Source organism: Megalobrama amblycephala, linkage group LG1, assembly GCF_018812025.1.
Source record: "Megalobrama amblycephala isolate DHTTF-2021 linkage group LG1, ASM1881202v1, whole genome shotgun sequence".
Classification (NCBI taxonomy): domain Eukaryota; kingdom Metazoa; phylum Chordata; class Actinopteri; order Cypriniformes; family Xenocyprididae; genus Megalobrama; species Megalobrama amblycephala.
Window position 1 is genome coordinate 37,693,214 of NC_063044.1, and position 14,329 is coordinate 37,707,542.

At 41.7% G+C, this 14,329-nt stretch overlaps 1 protein-coding gene and 1 long non-coding RNA gene across 5 annotated transcripts in view; one reads left to right on the plus strand and one right to left on the minus strand.

The window, feature by feature from the left end:
* LOC125269108 overlaps window positions 1-14,329 on the minus strand; it is a 74,279-nt gene that overhangs the window by 43,871 nt on the left and 16,079 nt on the right. For all 3 annotated transcript variants that reach the window (XR_007185032.1, XR_007185033.1, XR_007185030.1), the window contains exon 3: window positions 1,136-1,254. This is a non-coding gene — a long non-coding RNA (uncharacterized LOC125269108). The remainder of the gene's footprint in view (window positions 1-1,135; window positions 1,255-14,329) is intronic.
* Window positions 1-14,329, plus strand: part of pde4a (phosphodiesterase 4A, cAMP-specific) — a 56,341-nt gene that overhangs the window by 27,816 nt on the left and 14,196 nt on the right. The window contains exons 2-6 of one of the 2 annotated variants that reach the window (XM_048191281.1): window positions 5,127-5,312; window positions 5,691-5,727; window positions 5,852-5,922; window positions 6,376-6,425; window positions 10,115-10,227. In XM_048191281.1, coding sequence (XP_048047238.1) covers window positions 5,127-5,312; window positions 5,691-5,727; window positions 5,852-5,922; window positions 6,376-6,425; window positions 10,115-10,227 — 457 coding nt within the window. Of the gene's footprint in view, window positions 1-5,126; window positions 5,313-5,690; window positions 5,728-5,851; window positions 5,923-6,375; window positions 6,426-10,114; window positions 10,228-11,153; window positions 12,644-14,329 lie in introns of those variants that run through there. The other variant, XM_048191289.1, reaches the window with a different exon arrangement.

Sequence of the window (14,329 nt, forward strand, 5' to 3'; positions counted from 1 at the left end):
GAATGGGCGAGTGGTGGTGGTTGGGGGTCGGAGGAGGCGTTAATCATTAACTGAAAGGGAGAGAATTAAGGGTTTTTTTCCTTTGCGAGAGGCCTTTTTTGAGAATTGCTCTTCCCACTTAAAGTATTCACTCTGGTCTGCTGATGGACTGCAGCAGTGTGCACTGGGAGCTTGTAGATCAGAGTCTCCAGGGCCCAGGTTTTGTGTTTACTGGTAGTAAGGAATCAATAAGAGGGTGATCGGATGGAGTGAGCCTGTAAATCCTCCCTCACATACTGTACACCAAGCTTTAATTAATTCAATCAGCTTCTTGACTCAAACTTCAAAGTCTTTTAAAACCCATGGAACATAATAAAATTCCTTTATTATTGCTCTGTATGTGTGAATGTTCGGAATAAGCCACCGGAACACTTGGAACAAATGGGGAGTAAGTGCTACAGTATGTACTTGAGGCAAGCTCTTCAAATGAAGTGTTTAGGTTCACCTACGAATTTGTGATTACATGGAGGAGGCGCTTACGATTGTGATCTTGGAGGGAAAATGGGGGTAGTTTTAATGCGTTTATTTTGTGAGTCGTCTTTTAGTCCTTGTGACTCAAAGCTACTTCTTTTAGAGCATTACACGCTCCATTACTCATAGACCCAGATTTATATTCAATTAATTTCAAAACTGCCACCCCAAAAAGCTGTGAATGGAATGAAAGTGTCATGCCTCCACTCATACTATCCTGGACCACATAGAGAACAGTACAACATTTATCAAATTACTTTAATTGTGCTGTCACGTTCAGGCAGCCTCTTGGACGTTAGTAAGACATCCTCATTGTGTGAAGCCTTCAGGGTGCACACATGTGAGCTATTATAAATTTGAATTCCTCCCTCTGGACTTTTACCATATAACCGTTTCTTTTATTTTTAGACTTTGGTCCGCATCAGTTTGAGCATCTTTGTATTTGAAAGCAGTAATTGCTTTTCTTGTCTCCTGGAATTACTGTCAGGTTGCAGCCTTTTACAGTTACTCCAAAGTCATTTAGCGAGAAGATACATAAACAGCCCAGTCAATGCACTAGTGTTGGTTTTCAGAGGCACGGGGATGTGCTGACACTAATGTGTTATCTTTTATAGGAAAGACTCACCCAGCTGGCACAAATCCTTTCCTCTGTGCCCCCTATGATCATCATGTCATTGTCCAGAGTGCTACTCTCCAGGGGTTCTGTTATCACTGAATGAAAGCAAGAGCTGCCAATGGCATATCCTGCAATCACAGCGTGCACAAAAAAAAAATAAAAAAAATTTGTGTGTGTATTTTGCAAGTGCATTATCTACAATTAAAGTTTAATACATTTCTACCCTTATTGATTACTGAAGCAAGATAATTGCTGCTTCTTCTTCCACAATTAATTTATGCACATTAATATACTGCATTTGCACATTTGCATACATACATGTGTAAAAGCCTACTCAATGTAAGTGCTATTTATAATAATTCCTAAAAAGACAAATATCTGATTCCTTCAATTCTTGAAGCTCCATTTTAAATTTCCAGGAGTTAACAACGACACGACAGTTCCACACACACACACGCACACACACACAAACGCCCTTTGATTCTGTGTCTATGAGGGTATAGTGAGTGTGTTTCTTGTGCCTTATAAACAAATGAGAACTCCAACATCCCAGCATGCATTCTGCTTGCTTTTTATTCTGGGCTGAGTCACAACCATAGACACAAATTACAGAGAAGGAGGCAGTGGAAGGCAGAGATCTTTGAGAGACAGAAGACAGAGACTGGTAAAAAGCCAGAGAAGGAGATAGAATGAGGGTGAAGGAGAAATAGAAGGGCTCGAATCACAACACGAGAAAGGGGAGGAGAGGGGGAAACTGGTTGACAAGGCTTCTCATTTCTTATTGTTCACTCCTTTGTGGATAGTCTCTGAGCGGCACAAATGTCACATGACTACAGGAGGCATTAAAGTGAAGCACAGACAGAAAAGCAGGAGCATTCGTGTGCGCCCACACATTCACTCTCTCTCTCTCTCGCACACACACACACACACACGCTACCTCTACAGGCATGAATACAGTGCAAGAAAAGCAACACACTCTGAGCGAAAGGCGCCGTGTTAATGCTGAAAAAAAAGAGCTTGTTCTTCATAAAAATAGGAAATGGGTTTACAGAGAGCTGCTATTTCTACTGCGCAGTAAAGCCTGACTGCTGTAGTTATGTAGATAGTGACAGGCAGTGGTACGTTGACTCTTTAAGGTCAACCGTGTGTTGTCATCTCTAATTGGTGTTGCAGTTGTTGCTGGAAAAATAAAATGGTTTTGGAAGAAGCTGTACATGTACCTAGGGCATGTAAATATTTAGATAGGCCATGAGTCACCCCCCTCCCTCTTGCTCTTCCTCTTCTCCTTTATGTTTTTGCTCCCTTTTTCAAGTACTCGCACACTCCATCTTCTCCTGTCGCTCACGTCATTTGGTCTTCCCATCGCTGCGAGAGGAATTCTGTGAGCTGTGAGATAAGGAGTGCGAGAACAGGAAAAACAGAAAAAGCAACTGCAAAGGGGAAGGATTTAAATGGAAGGTAGACTGAGTAAAAAAAAAAGAGATGGAGAGGAAAGACGAGGTGTAGGTCAAGAGCCTAAGGCTCTGTTTGTCTCAAGGGGCGTGTAGAGAGGACAGGTAGGGCCTGTTTACTGTGGATTCACATCACTCAGGATCTCTAGAGAGAGGGGACAGCAGCTGCTAGAAAGAAGTCCTGTTGCACATGACGTCTGTATTATAAAAAAAAAATGTAAACAACCGGAATAAAGGACCGACTTGAACCTAGCCATAGTCCAGATCCAGCTCACCAAGAGCAGCACAGAAACAGGAGCTCTCTATAGCCACAGGCTAAAACTACCTTCAGTTCTGCAGTTAGGGGCAGGAGACGAGCTTGGATGCCTTATGCGCTGTGTGTGGGAAGAGGGGTTTTAGTATTTTGTCTGTGAGAAGCGAGGGAGTGAGGAGGAGGAAGAGTGACTGACAGCGCGAGAGAGACTGAAGTCTTGGCAGGCACCTAGTTCTGACGCTTCACTTCTGAAGTGTAGGCTTTGGTTTGAGGTTTCTCTGGTGTGGTGTACCCAAAATTCCCAGCATGACTCAGAGGAGGCTGGAACTAGAGGAATTAGGAACCATGTGAGAGCCCTCCCTTTCTTCTGCTTGGCTTCTCTCGCATCATGCCCATGACCACTGACCCCGCTACGAGCTCCATGGACAATTGCTTTTTCAGATGTATGAGGCTCTATCGCAAAGTACAGGAGCACATGTGATCCCAGTCAAATGGTTTGTGGCCTCCAGACTCTTCAGATGGGTGCCCAAGGATGTACTTTGCACTGTTGTTGGCATTCTCCCTATCCATTATTATATCTGCTATTGCAAGTAGGATTTGGTGGCATTATTTGTCTTGTTTGCAACTGGCGAATGACCTACAATAGGTTTCAGGCTTACTTTCAGCTCTGTAGTCATTAGGCTCTCCAGATGACTAGTTTTCATTCGTTATCACAGAGCCATGATAACTGAACAAATACAGTACATATTATAACCCCAGATGGGGTGAGACACCGTATCTGGTACTTTTCCACTAGTCACATGTTTAATGCTAAAACTGTGTGGATTAGTCCTTCCACATATGTCGGCATTTAATGTGGTCTCATGTGGTTTTAAACCCTTATGTGGTAATTTTTTTTCAATGAAAAATAAAGGACAAAAACGCCATGAAAAAGTCCACATCACCATTTTCAAAGTTTTCTAAAGCTTTAAGAATTAAGTACAACTCTAAGATTTCTCAATTTTGCATATTAGAACTGACATATCACATTCAGTTACAGCACATGAAAGAACCAACTTATGCATTATCCAAAGTGCCTTAGATTCCATTTAAGGTATTTAAATATTTTTATTAGTTCAATCATTCCCTGGAATCAAACCCATGAGTTTGGCATTGCTAGCACCATACTGTTTGAGCTACAGGAATGCAATTTTGTTTTTGTGTCAGTGACATTAAAGGGTTAGTTCACCCAAAAATGAAAATTCAGTCATTTATTACTCACCCTCATGTCGTTCCACACCCATAAGGCCTTCATTCATCTTCAGAACACAAATTAAGATATTTTTGATAAAATCCGATGGTTCAGTGAGGCCTCCATTGACAGCAAGATCATTTCCTTTTTAAAACAGTTTATGTAAGTACAGTGGTTCAACTTTAATATTATAAGGCGACGAGAACACTTTTTGTGCGGCAAAAAAAAAACAAAATAGCGACTTCAACAATATCTAGTGATGGGTGATTTCAAAACACTGCTTCATGAAGCTTCGAATCTTTACGAATCTTTTGTTTCAAATCAGTAGTTCAGAGCACCAAATTTCAGTAAACGAGGCTTCGTTACGGCATAAGTGTTTTGAAATTTCAATAGTTCACGTGACTTTGGCAGTTTGATATTTGTAAAGCTTCGAAGCTTCATGAAGCAGTGTTTTGAAATCGCCCATCACTAGATATTGTTGAATAAAGTCGCTATTTTGCTTTTTGGGTGCACACAAAGTATTTTTGTCGCTTTTTAACATTAAGGTTGAACCACTGTAGTCGTTTGGGCTATTTTTATGGTGTTTTTGTCCTTTTTGGAGCTTGACAGCCATGTACTGTCCTTGTATGGAAAAATATGTGTAAAAATCCTTTTGTAATTCAGAGATAAAGCATACAGGATATGGGTTTGGATGACATTAGGGTGAGCAGATAATAACAGATTTTTAATTTTTGCGTGAATTATTCCGTTAAGCCACAAAGTGCCCATAGAATATAAATTGTGAAGTGGTGGCTGAGGATTCTTCTCTGATTAGGCTTGTGATTTCCTTTAATGCTTGTTCAGGGTGACACAGTCTTCATCAGCTCTTTATACATTCAGAGAGCGTTTGCTGTCTCTAGAGTAAGAGGCAATCATGATTATTTGTGTTTCACATCTCTATTTGTGCTGTGTTGGCCAGAGACTGGAAATCTAATGCAGCCACTGGCAAAGCATTGTTTGAGCTAAATGACAAGACATGCATTTCTACTTTCTCTCCATGTCATTTTGATTTCTCTCTCTCCACAGCTATGATGGGGAGAATGGGCCCTCTCCTGGCCGCAGCCCTATGGATTCGCAGGCGAGTCCGGGGCTGGTGCTCCATCCCCCCTTCCCTCAGAGTCAGAGAAGGGAATCTTTTCTCTACCGCTCTGACTCTGACTACGACATGTCCCCCAAGACCATGTCACGAAACTCCTCCATCAACAGCGAGGGGTAAGCCGTCTCCCTCAACACACAGCACACTTTCACTGTTTACTGTCTTCACTTTTCATTTCTAAAAGGCCTCAGAGGAAGTTCTTTTATCCCAGAATCACCATGCAGTATTAAGCACATCAACTAAATCCCTCTTTACCCGTCTCACTATAATACTGTTACACCCTCAGAAGTGCTCATGCTCTCAGCACGCAGCAGTGACCCCGTGACTGCCATCTCTGGATTATGTCCATAAAAAATGGCATTTTTTGATGTTGGCTAAATCTATTTCCTCGCACCTGGGGATGATTCCTTGCCTCATCTCAATACTATAGCAGACCATTTATAAACATTTTTTTTCTTCCCATTTACTGGAACTGCTCTTTCCTCTTTCTCCAGTCATGCTGAAGATCTCATAGTCACCCCTTTTGCTCAGGTAAGCCTCTGTTGTGTCTGGCAAACAGTATATAATGAGTGATAATTGCTTGTCATGACTTGCTGAGTTTGAGTTGAGTGATATCCTGCTGTTCTCTCTTTTCCTCGCTGCCTCTTTAATGCAGGTGTTGGCTAGTCTACGAACTGTCAGAAGCAACTTCACCATTCTCGCCAACGTCACGACTCCCACTAACAAGTCAGTTTTTAGCTTTGATGCAACAATTTCTTTATTTCTGCTCTGCCCCCTTATGGCCGCCAGTGTTTTCTTTTCAATGAAGCATTTTTGCTTTTATTCATGATATATAATTAAAAATAATGTACAAAAAGTATGCACATTCAGATAGCTAAAATCTTAATTTTTAACATAAAAAAATTTAATCTTATTTTATGTGAAAATAAATATCTTAAAATGACATACTTATATTTTTATAAATGATATATAATTATATATGAATGTATAATGTTTAATATTTTAATAATATAGTCTTTATAATATAAATTTAAATTGATTTTTTTTAAATGTGTAATATTTTGATTTGCTCAGTTCATAAGTGCAGCTTTCCTCTCAGTGAGCAATGCTAATTGGATTTATACCAGTAGAGGGCAACCTCTACCACTAACACTGATGTAATTATCTTTTTGTCCACAGGAGGTCACCAGTGACCAGCCAACCCACGGTTCCCCCAGCAACGCTCTCAGGTATGTTTACTGTACTGTAACTTAGTCACTGGTGAGCTTTCTATCTCCCACACTAGCACTCTCCCACACAGTGTCTCTCACATTACGCATACACTTCCTCTTGTAGACACTGTTGCCAGTAAAATGCATTACAGCATCAGAAATAGTGGAGCCATATGGGAAACAGGGGCTGGAACATAACCAGATGCTTTAACTAGCCAAATAACAGCTCTCAGCTGCTAGTTTATATGAGAAACTCTGAGGCATATAAGCAGTGAACACGCTGCACATGTTGAACTTTATATAAAATTAAATAAAAATAAATGAAAGTAGTTACAATAATAGAAGTACTTATATGTAATATAATAATAAATATATAATTGTTTTCTTATTTAGGATATCACTTTAAAGAGCCCTCATCAGATCTTTTAATGTACAGTACATGACTAAACGTATGTGGATACCCTTCTAATTAAAGGTGAGGTAAGAAGATTTCCAAAAATGTTGTTGGACAGTGTTGATATTTGAAATCAACCCAAACAAACCCACCCCTCTCTTCATTGCTCCGCCTCCAAAACTCACCCTCCAATCCTAACCACCCTGCTCCGAGTCAGTCTCAAACCCCGATCGCTGCTGGCAGGTGAGGCGAGTGCACTAACAATGACTCTAAACACCTCATTCTCTAGCAGTCGTCAGTGCGCAGTGGTTTACCTGCACAACTCTCACTATCTGGCCACTGTTACACACACAATGCGAGAGTGGATGTCTGTTTATCACAGCTGACACGCAACAAAATGCTTCACGAAAAATAAAGCGCAGATGATGAACAAACGACAAGCACAAAAAATGAACGTACAGTACACAAGAGTAAATACCAACAAGTGTTCGTTGTTAGTCGCCAACAGCACAGCAGCTCCAAACAATCAATGACACTCAAACCCAGTGTAACTCACATGAGAAGGAATCAAAGCAGCCTCCGTGTCTGATTTCAGGCCTTCCGCTTAGCTCTCTCCAGCGCTGGAAAGCTTTTCTAATATTAACACGGGTCCTAAAGAGCTTGCCCAGTCATAAACCTTCATTCCAGTGATATTCTTTTGAGCTCTTTTGTATTGTGTCTCATCTCTCTTTCTGCAGTTCTTTTTTTTTCAAATCTCCCTCTTGCTCGTTCTCTCTCCTCAATCGTCATACGCCCCCTAATGCTGATTGGTTACACTTTTATTGTTGGTGTCGGCCTGACTAACTTCGAAATAGTGTTTTTGAAAAAATACTCACTCCACCTTTAACAGGTTTGTGTATTGCAGTGATTTCTGTGAGAACAAATCTTAACCCTACAGTGACATTCTAGAGAATCACATGCTTTTAACTTTTGCTGCAACAGTCAACATCATCCCTGTGCACAAAGCAATGTCCATATAGAAATGGTTTAATAAGTCTGTGTAGAGGTTAAAGGTGCTCTAAGTGATCCTGGGTGGATGTAACTTCCTGTTGACGTTCGAAGTGTTGTCAAACAAAACAGAGGCTAGCTAGACCCTCCCTCCTCCTCCTCCTCCCCTCCCCTCCCCTCCCCTCCGTGCTTCCTGAAACAGTCATGAACACGCATTTAAAATCATTCTTGTCGGTTATTGGCTGGAGTGTGTTTATTATGATTCATGGTCCAGGCTGCACCAGTTTGTTTTTATTGCCATTTTCGGAGCTTGTGGCGACTAAAGAGACTGCGTTTTTTTACAGTATGTTCAGGGGACAGGCAGCTAGCGGACAGTGAGGAGATGTTTGCTGTATGTGACAAAAAAATGTTTTGGCCTAAAAACGCATGACATCACTTAGAGCACCTTAAAATACACAAAGCCTAGATCTGAACACCTTTTTACAATTTGGGGATAAGTTAGAATATTGATGGAAATGCAGGCCTACCTGGCTCAGTCACCTGGAGCCAGTTGCATAAACATAGCCTCTACGTTAAGACTGTCTTAAGACCTAGTTTGATCAACTAGCAGTTAGACAAGAGGTAAGTCTTGCTTTTCTGATTCAAATTAGACCAATGCACCTTTTTATGCAACTGACTTTAAAGTTAGGACCAGCAGTGGCTGGTTGCATAAACTGCTAAGACTAGTCTTACAAGTTAGTCATTTAATTATTTTTCTTCAAGGTTTGTCTAACTTTTTAAAGTCAATTACATAAAAAGGTAGATTGGTCTCATTTGAATCCAAAAAAATGATTTTGGTTAATTGCTAGTTGGTCAGACTAGTTCTTAAGACACAGTCTTAATATAGTGGCTATGTTTATGCAACTTGCCACAGTCTTAGAAGAGTGTAAGTGTCACAGTGACATTAAGTTTGTTTTAGTTTTCTTGGACTTTCAGTTTGTTGTCATTCATCACATGTGCTCGTTTGTTCTAGTTTCCCCCCACTCATCAGTTACCATGGACACTAACACTCATCATCGCAGGTTTTAGTTAATCATCTCTGTGTATTAAAGTTCCTGCTTGTGTTCTGTTCATTGTCCGGTATTGTTCGTGTCTTGTGTTATACACTTTTTCGCACATTGGCTATCAGTTTGGGTTGTTCTAATACACCCTCCCCTGGTTCCACAGACAAGGCTTAAGCTAGTCCCAGACTGAAATGCATGTTTGAGCTGTTTTAACTGAAAACAACTTACACTGAGGTATCTTAAAATATGTCAGTGTCATTGTTTTGTCTCAAGATGCACACCAGTACATTTTTTCTAGGGTACATTTATAAAAGCTACTTAAAGGCCTAATCCTGGTTTAGTCTAAGCCCTGTCTGTGAAACCGGGCCCCTTTGTTTTAAATCATCTTTTTCTTCTTCATTGGACATTAGCATTACAGTAAGCTGATATAGCAGCAATAGGAGGGGTTAAAATTAAATGTTTAACAAGAGCAATAATTAGGTCAGACACTGGGTGATGCTGCCTGCCTGGGCTTTGTGCAGGCCAGTCAAGTTCCTCCATGCCAGACATCATAAAAATATATTTTTATATGGACTTTGCTTAGGGAGCAGGGGTGTTGTCATTTTGGAAGAGAAAATGTCCCTCCTTTACTACAGAAATCTGTCCTTACAGAAATTAATGTAGTTAAACCCGTTCATTTTGAAGGGGTTTTCACATACTTCTTCCCTTCTATTTTAGTTATCTGAATTAGACCCATCAGTTAAGTGTTACTCCTGCTTCATTATTTGTCTAATTTATACTTATTTTTCTACACACTCTATACATTTGTTGTATTTGTGGTGTTAAATGCTTAAACAACTTGGTTCCTCTGTATATAACTGACATAAGTCATAAGTCAGTTAATTTTTAGAACAAATTATTGAGCTTTCTTTGATATTTTTATAAGTTTATAAATTGGTTTGTCACTTGGTTTCAGCATTTTAGTCATCATAGACTTCTTCCGTTTTATTCTCTTGTTCCTCTGGTTTGAAAATATATGATTATTCATTCTTACGTGTAAAAAGATCCATTATTTATAAGGCATTTGATCTCTCCATATGAAGCTCTTGAAATATTCATGCTTGGAAGTTTTTTTTCTTTTTCTTTTTTTTTTTGAAGACATCACTCAGACAATTCTTTATGTCCTCCTGTCAGGAAACAACATCCCCACTGTTCACAAACGAAGTTCTCACAGTAAGTGTTAAATGCATGTGACAGTGCTGTTGTGATGTGATGCTGATGCCTGTGTCTTATGTCCTGTGTAGATGAGACATACCAGCAGCTGGCCCGGGAAACTCTGGAGGAACTTGACTGGTGTTTGGACCAGCTGGAGACCATACAGACCCACCGCTCTGTTAGCGAGATGGCCTCCAACAAGGTGTTTCTTCAATCACTTACTGTTGCATCTGTGCTGCCTAGTTTGTTTACTGTAGGACTTTTTTCCTACCTTCTCAAAGACCAATTTTGTCTACATACAGTCTACCATAATTTTATGGCCTATCACACTATGTATTTTCTCCATTTCAAGTATCCATTCATGGTTTATAATTTATAATCCATAGTTTATAATTCACCTTGTACATTTTCCGAAACACACAATTTGATTTCCTCAAGAATAGGTTTCCAAATCTGCCATTCTGTGGATTATCACACATGAAGGACTACATCTATGTGAATGAGAAGAAAGAGTCTTGTGTGTGTCCTGGTTCATCTGATATGGTCCCGTCTGAGTGATGTTCCTTTCTTTAATGTATTTTTAATTATCATCCGTAAACACAGATGCAACTAGCTTTTGTGTGGAACTCTGCCAGCCCTGTCATACACACTGTTCTGGTTTGAGAAGTGCAGGAGAGATGGAGATAGAGGGAGAAAAAAAGAGGGTTTGTGGATGAGGAGGACATGAAGGAGGGAGGAGGGGGCTGCAGTTTGGTCCTGATGCCAGTGTTTCTGCTGTAACCTTCGTTGCTATCGAGCTGCAGCAAGGTCTACCCTGCCAGTTAATCCATTGGCTCTTTGCTGTGGCCATGAGGCATGTGATTTAGATCCTGGCCAATGAAAAATCTGTTGCTCTCTTCCATACCTTGCCTGTTTAAAGAGACAGTACCATGAAGACTTAGAATGTGCAGTTTTTGTATGGTTGTTTTCATATTCCATACTACTGGTGTTTCATGTGTTTTGCTATATAGCTGATAAACTAGACGCAGCATTTGTGTGTGTATATTACAACTTATGAATTGAAGATCTCTTGGGTGATTGAGGCAAAGCTTACTATGCTGAAGCAGATGACACACATAAACACACACATTTACTCCCATATGCATATGGGCAGAATCATTCATGCAGAGATTAGCAGAAACACTAAAGCCTAGATTCTTTCCCCTCATCTTTGTCAGATTAGTAAATATATCTGACATACATACACGTGTGTACACGAACAGACTGTCCATTTCTCTACACTCTTACATGCCGTCTGCCGCACATGCGCTCTTGGTGTGCGTGTACACGCACACACGCCACTAGCACACACACCCAAGCACGCGCCTCCTGCCACAGCGGCTGATTAGCTTGCGAGATCTGTCTACAGCATCCAGGGAAACAGAGCGAGAGGCAGAGCATCAGCTAAGCTGCATCGGCGCATCTGACACCGCGTGTGGATTAAACAGTGGGGCTGCTGAAGAGAGCTGCGTTGTGCTGACAGGACTGGTATTGTGCTTCATGGACTGTGCGCTCTGAACACAACTCGCTGGGAACGCTGGGCCCGGGTCCTGGAGCTCTGCGGTGGGGGAGGGGCATCAACGCAGGGAAAGAAATGATGTTTTTCCAGACCACCGCTCTTTTGTAGTTTGGCTTTTGACTAAAGGCCCTGTCTTTTTTCTGTGTCTCCTTGTTTCCGTTGTCCTCTCTGTCTCTTCTTAACCGCTTCCTCCTGCTGTTACCTGTGTGTTGTTGTTGTTGTTTTCTTTCCTTGTCCTGTCATCCCTCAGCCTCCGTTAGCTATTTGCTCATATCCATCTTCCTCCTTACCTCCTATAATTCCTCTGTTCCCCTTCCCTCCGCATCCTCTCTGTGTCCTTCAGACGGTTCTGTCTCTCTGACTCTCCATCTTTGTCTGTTCCACCTCTCATCGCTTTTTCTCCCTTCTGCTGGATTGGGGTCAGCTCTACTCAGCTGCTGGGATGAGATGTAGTTCCTTTGGCCTGTGGATTTGGGCGGCTCCTGGCGGGCCGTTCACAGGGGACACTCGCCTGCAGATCACAGTGGAGCCCACTCTATGGTTTTCAGGAGGGCCTCGTTCTTACACTGCTTGATGCATGTAGAGAGACAGACTTAGCGAGCGCTTGCCGCTGGACTTTTACCCCCCCCTTGCTCCCCGCCTCTTGGGGGCAGCCGTCACTCTGGAGCACCCTGGTCGGCTAGGCTGCGGCCTCTCTGCCCACACCCTGACCACGCCCACATGCCGCTGGGGCACCCGCCGCGCTTCGGCCCCTGTGCACTTTCGCGCCTCTTGCCTTTGCCAACGGTCCACGCCGTCCGTCACCCTCAGCATGGGCGTGGTGGAGGCCATTGACCCGCCACCCTCTTCCTGCCCCTCACCTGTGCCCGGAGGCTACCGGCTGGCCCACTCCTCCAGCTACAGCCCCCTGCAGGGGAGAAGAGGGTCAGAGCTGGAGCTTGAGGCAGCTGCAGATGGGGTGCTGGATGGGGGTGGTCAGGCCACCGAGCGTAGGACCCCCTTCATGGATCTGTTCTGTGATACCTGCTCCAAACCATGGCTGATTGGCTGGTGGGACCAGGTAGGGTCAGCATGAATAGAAAAAGATTGCTAAATATCTGTTAACAAACTTGGTCAGGTCCTAAAAAGGAGAAAGGATGTTTGCTCAGCAGGATGAGAAACAGAAATGTGGGGGGAAAGAAAAGTTGCTTAGGTGATTGAACTGTAATGCTTCTGGAACAGAAGGCTGATGTTTGTTGTATGCTGCTGTATCAAAATTTGTACCAGTCTCCATACCTCAAATGTGATTTTTATACCCGAGCTCTAACTTAGGCACTTATTCAGTGACACTTTAAGAGCCAGGGAGAAAATGGCTGCCGCCATAGCACTTGGCTTATGTTGTTTCAGTGCCTAGAGATGGACAGAATCTGTATGGTGGGCTTGTGTCTCAGGACGCCTCAACCACTCTCTTCCCACTTCCTCTATCCTTCCCTCTATTGCTCTATCTCCGATCTGGGATCAGGCTTCATCTGCTCATTATTTGGTAGTGTAGGACCAGCTTTTTTTCTAGATAGTTCTTTCATCCAAGACTTCTTTACTGTTGAGATGTTTGACATAGATAATGATGATGTTGAAATGTTACAGAGTCATTGTTTGTGTCACAATTCTATCCAGCAACAATACATCTTAAAGGTGATGATACACAGGGTAATTTTTTGGGCAATGTTGCCAGGAAATGTTGCAGAGCGATATTGCTTGGGCACTTTCCCATTGAGAACGGGCAACAAATTTCTATCTGGATACTCCATCACTTCATCACCTTTAAGTCTATCACGGGCTAAACTTAAAGGGTTATTTCACCCAAAAATTTAATTTCTGTCATTAATTATTCACCCTCATGTCGTTCCAAACCCACAAGACCTTCGGTCATCTTCGGTACACAAATTAAGATATTTTTGATGAAATCTGAGAGTTTTTTTTATCTCCCATAGAAATTACCACATTCAAGGTCGAGAGAAGTAGTAAAGACAATAATCTTAAAATAGTCAACTTCACTACAGTAGTTCATCATTAATGTTATGAAGCGACGAGAATACTTTTTGTGCACAAAAACAAAACAAAAATAACAACTTTATTCAACATTTTCTTCTCTACCCTTACTCCTACACAGTTGACACAGTGCAGCGCTTCTGTGTTTATGTCTGAACACCGGCTCAGTATTGGCTGACGTTGTTCACGTGAGCAGCACGACGCATGCGTGTGATGCTGACGCAGGAACCGGCCAATACAGAGTCGCCGTTCTGACGTAGAGCATGGAAGTGGAATGTTGTAATTTTTGTTTAGTTTTTGCACACAAAAGGTATTTTCCTCGCTTCATAACATTAAGGTTGAACCACTGTAGTCACGTTGACTTTAACGATGTCTTTACCACTTTTCTGGACTTTGAATGTGGCAATTTCAGTAGTTCCTTAAATGTAATAATTTGCTTTCTATGGGACAATAAAAATAAACAAACATGGATTTCATCAAAAATATCTTAATTTGTGTTCTGAAGATGAACAAAGGTATTACGGGATTGGAATGACATAAGGGTGAGTAATTAATGACAGAAATTTCATTTTTGGGTGAACTAACCCTTTAAGGTTTGCTGCCAGATAGAATTAAAACCATTAGGACACAAATAGTGACTCCTTGCCACATTTCAACATGGGCAGGGATGCTCCCTGTGGTTTCAGTGAACTGTTTTCTATTTCTTGGTTCTTAATTT